Genomic DNA, 4,705 nt, shown 5'->3' with positions numbered 1-4,705 from the left:
CCCCCGGTGCCCACCGCACCGGTAACGCGCATCTCTGCATCCCTGCGACGCCACCCGGTCCCGGCCCCGGCCCCGTGGCGGCACGGGCTGCCCCGACAAAACCGGGGGCTGTTCTGCACCGGGGATGGGTCACCCCCCGTGCCTCTGGGTCACACGTGGGGTGTCCCCGCGGGGGTCGGGGTGCCCGGCCCCGGAGAGGGTGGCAGAGTGAAAAGTAAGCCCAAATGAGTTTGTGTCCGGCTTGGACGGGGGTGTCTGTAGCCCTTCCTGCAGCCCTTGTGGGGGTGGGCGATGCTCGGGCGCCGACGGGGCTGGCGTACGTCTTTACGGGAAATTAATTACTCCAGCAGCGTGGGCAGGGATGGACAGAGGGACAGGCTCACCGGCTGCCCCAGCAAAAATCATAGTGGTCTCCCGGCACGCATCCGCTGACCCCTCTGGTTTTGCAGGCTGCAAATTGGTGGCAGATATTTTTCCCCTTTGCCCTGCTGCGTTGCTGGTCCTTCCCCGGCCCCTGGGCTGGTTTGGCCCCGGAGAGTGCCAGCGAAGGCAGGTGGCTATTTCGGGCCTTGCGGGGTCACGGTGCCGCTTGGCCGTGCTGGATAGGAAACGGAACTTGTTGGGTTTGGGGAGCAACACAAGAAAACCGGCAATTCCGGTTCCTTCTGGACGCGTCTCCTTCAATCGTCCCGCTGGGCACTGCTGATAAATAATCGCGGTGGGAGCGCTGCCTTGTGTGACGAAGGGCAGCCTGTGCCGGCCGGGCGGGAGCACGTCCTTCCTCCCTCCCTTCCGCCCTTCCACGACGTTTTGGGCTTTTCGGTGGGATTTGTGCCCCACGTGGGTGCGACTTGGCTCATGGCCACAGGGATGCCTTGGGCAGAGCCACGTATGGGGCGAGCGGGTGGTCGCTCTCTGTTAGGGCTAAACCTGGGGCTCGCTGGCTGATGGTCACGTCCACCACCCAGAACTGACCTTGGTTCCAGCGTCCGCTGAGAAACTGTCCTAAAGGAGCTTTAGCCTAATGTGGCTTCCCGTAGCAGTGCTTCAGATGAGGGCAAAACTGTTCCAATGTCAGTACGCGGGTATTGATCTGCCTTTTACGTCTAATTATAGCAGCTGCGGAGACGGCCGCTGGTCACCTTTGTATCGCGGGGAGGCGGGTGGCACACTCCCCTCCGCGTGCCTTTGCCAGCCGAGGATTTCACGCCACCCCGGAGAACAACGCTGCCGAAACCGAGCGCCCCATCTCCTTTCCCCCGGCAAAGGCCGGGGCGATGCCTGCGGGTGCGGACAGGGCTTGCTGGCCCTGGTATGATTCCGGATGCTCGCGGGTGACGTGAAGGCCACCTGTTTTCCCTGAAAATGCTTTTTGAGGTCTTGTGTCGGGGTGATGCAGACGTCCCCCTTGGAGCAGCTGCGCGAGAGAGGTGGGAAGCTGCCGTCCTGCAGCAGGCGCTCGCTCTGCAGCCTGGCAGGAGGCAAAACTTGCCCTTTTCTGCGGCCAATTTTTGCTTTTCTTAAAACAAGAAGGTTAAAAATCCAACCTGTTCCAGAGCTGCCAGGAATACAGTGTCTGTGACTGCCGAGTGGTGCTTTTTTGGTGTAATTTGGGAAAAGGAAGTGTTAGGAAGGGAACTTCGGAGCAACCGATTGCAGTTCGGCTGATCTGGCAGCCCTCGCGCCGCCCAGCCAGGGAGGTTTCCAGCTCGACGTCCTGTTGCCAAAAAATCACTCCCCGCCGCAGCGTCGTGCTAGGACCCGGCATCCACCTGCCGGGTGGGGATTGCGGCCCCGCGGGATGCAGAGGTTTCGGGGAGCCGTGGGCGGGGAGGATCACACTGTAATTAAAAGCAGCCTGGAAAGAAAAGGTGGATGTAAACTGCGTTCCTTCATTTGGGCGCTTTGATCCCAGCTTTCGTCACCGGCTTGGTACGTGAGGGCTGTGAGTAAGGCATTCGGGCTGTGCCTGTGTGGGCTCCCGCAGCCGGGCAGGTTTTGGGGTCGGACCCCCCCACCGGCAGGGCCGGGGCTGCACCGCTCCCTGGTGGTGATGGGGAGCTGTCCGCAGGTGGCATGAAGGTTTCGGCCAGGCTGGATGCACGCCTGCAGTGACAACAGGGACCTGCCCATCTCCAGATGTGCCGATTGTGTCCCAAGAGGCTGGGTCAAGGGTGAATCTCCCCGTTTCAGAGCCGTCCTCCACAGCCCAGCTTCCATGGGCAGCCGGCAGGGACATCCTGAAGGCATGCGTGTCCCAGGCTGCAGCATCGCCCCGTGCCCATTCCTGGTCCCACCATCCCCTTTTTGGGGACCTCCTGGCCAGCCCGGAGTTTGGAGCCGGCAAAAGCACACCTGAGCCAGCAGCCCTGAGGGATTGGCACTGGTTTGGTGCCACCGTGGTTTATTTGGGACCATGCTGGACACGGCGTCTCCATCACGGTGGTGCCGCGGGTGGGCTGGGGGCTGCCCCTGCACGGGCCCGCTCCTCTGTGCTGGATGTAAAATGGCTCAGCTGAAACCTCTGTGCTGAATCACCAAGGTTGAAACCAGCCTCTCCGGCAGCTCCCGGGCTGAATTTTGGCTGGTCGGGCTGGAAACAAGCTTACGGGCTATAACCACAATAAAACCACCAGAACCAATGGGAATTACAGCCCAGTTTTGGGACGGGCCAGCTGGGTCCCAGCCCTATCCCCGTCCTGCTGGGCAGCACCGGGCGGCTGAGCTCTCGTCCCCGGGGATGTGGGACAGCATTTTGTTTCGCGGGGGTCTGCCCTCGTCTCGTGCATCAGCCCCTCTGCCTGCACCTCTTCCTGGCCCTGCGGGGCTCAAGGCTGAGCCTGGCTCCTGCTGATGGGTTGGGACGAGTGCGTCGTGCTGCTCCCACACGTGGCGGGCAGCAAAAATCCAGGTTTGGGAGATTTCTGCCCCGCTCCTCGCCCATGCAAAGCACCTCAATAAGATGCAATAACCCCGTTAGCAGCTCTTCGCTGCAAGATGTGTTTCCAAGCCCTGCCTTGCAAAACCATCAGCTTGTCACTCTGGCGCGCGGTAAACCTTGCTTTCTGTCAATAAACCATCACTCTGGTGTCGTACCAGCAGCCCTGAGGACCCGCGGCACATCTTCTCGCCGGCCGAGTCGCGGTCGAGGGCACAGCCTCTCTACCGGCTCCAGCCTTTTGGGGGGCTGTGGAGGTGCTGGGTGCTTTGGGAGAGGCAGCTGCGCTGCAAGTGCCTGTTCCCGGGCATTCCAGGCTCGTTAACCTTTCGGGATAAGAGGATTACAGCAAGTCACCGGCTTAACTCTGCTGCTGCTTTACGGCCCCACATGGCGGGGTAACGCCGGGGCTTCCCTGGTGCGGGAAAGGCGAAACCAGCACATCTTTTCCCAGCAGCTAGGCTCAGCATTTCGGGGCTGGCTCACTTTTTGGGATGCACTCACAGTGTTTTTGCCACTGTCGTGCCCAGCTCGTGGGCGCAGCCATTTTGGGCTCATTTGGGGTGGATTTGGTGCATCGACACCTTTGGCATCAACCCTTCCTTCGGCAGGGCATCAGGTTCCTCCTGCATAAGTCAGGAGCACTCGATAACCCGGCGTCGGGTTCCTCCTCCCACAGGAAAGCACCTTGATTCAGAAGCATCCCCCGGACCAGCGGCTGTGCTGAAGCAGGTGCTTTCCCCAGGAGGGGAGATAAGATTTTTATAAGGTTTTACGGCTTGTGGGGCTGCAGGGAGGGACTGGGTTTCTCTTCCGGCATGAGCGCCGGCAGCGGGGCCGCTTCCTGCCTTCCCAGCTGGGACCTTTTTCCTCCGCCGGTGAACTAGGGCTCGCAGACACGGACACGGACCGAGCACTCGTGCGAGGGCGAAGCAGCTCAGTTCAGTCTGCAGGGACCTGGGGAGGAGGAGGAAGATCCTCATCGATCACAGCAACTCAGTTTTGCAGCCCGTCATCACGCGGGAGACGCGACCGACCCCTGTCTGGGGTCATCTTTTGGAATAAACCCATAGTTTAAAGTGTGCTGTGATCAAACACATTAAAATATAGATAATCCTCCTCTGACAATCACATCGCTCTGGATTTCTGCTCTGTCGAAATGGGCATCACGGCCGCCACTCCCTCCTTGCCTGGGCACTGCATTTTCCCCACGTGCTGTTTGCATGCAGCAACACCGTCAAAAAACCACCCCACCACCCCCCTGGTTCAAAGGTTCCTTGTGATTAGAGAAACAACCCTGGAATTTGGCATCTCGCTGTCATGCTTTAATGCTCCCCGGGCACGGCGCTGAGTTCAGGCTGCAAAAATGCTGTTTGTTTCCTGGGACGGGGACAGCAGGGAGCATCAGCAGCTGAGCACCAGTAGTGGCCCAGCTCTGACCAATTGCGCTGGGGATGGGGGGTTTTAACAGGCTGCTTTGATCATGGATGAAAAAGCCTATTTTGATGTGTCGTGAATGGCTTTAAGGTGACAAACGTGTTGTAAAATTCAGGGTATTCCCCAAAAGCGCTGGGTGGCCAGGCCATTCCCAGCTGGCAGCGCACCCAGCTCTTCGCTTTGGGGTGACGTGGGTTGGGGACCGCGAGGGTTGTGCTGCTGCTGACGGCCGCTCTCTCCTCCTCTTGCAGGCCATCAGCATCAGCAAAGCCATAAATACTCAAGAAGCACCAGTGAAGGAGAAACATGCCCGCCGTATCCTTTCCCTCG

The 4,705-nt window shown here is 59.9% G+C and overlaps 1 protein-coding gene across 1 annotated transcript in view; it reads left to right on the top strand.

The window, feature by feature from the left end:
* Positions 1-4,705, top strand: part of HIP1R (huntingtin interacting protein 1 related) — a 22,725-nt gene that overhangs the window by 4,487 nt on the left and 13,533 nt on the right. Inside the window, exons 3-5 of the mRNA XM_009321215.1 lie at positions 1,117-1,334; positions 3,100-3,336; positions 4,491-4,690. Of these exons, the coding sequence (XP_009319490.1) occupies positions 1,117-1,334; positions 3,100-3,336; positions 4,491-4,690 (655 nt within the window). The remainder of the gene's footprint in view (positions 1-1,116; positions 1,335-3,099; positions 3,337-4,490; positions 4,691-4,705) is intronic.

This window comes from Pygoscelis adeliae, unplaced genomic scaffold (assembly GCF_000699105.1).
Source record: "Pygoscelis adeliae isolate BGI_AS28 unplaced genomic scaffold, ASM69910v1 Scaffold93, whole genome shotgun sequence".
NCBI lineage: Eukaryota > Metazoa > Chordata > Aves > Sphenisciformes > Spheniscidae > Pygoscelis > Pygoscelis adeliae.
This window is presented reverse-complemented; position numbering and strand designations above follow the sequence as displayed.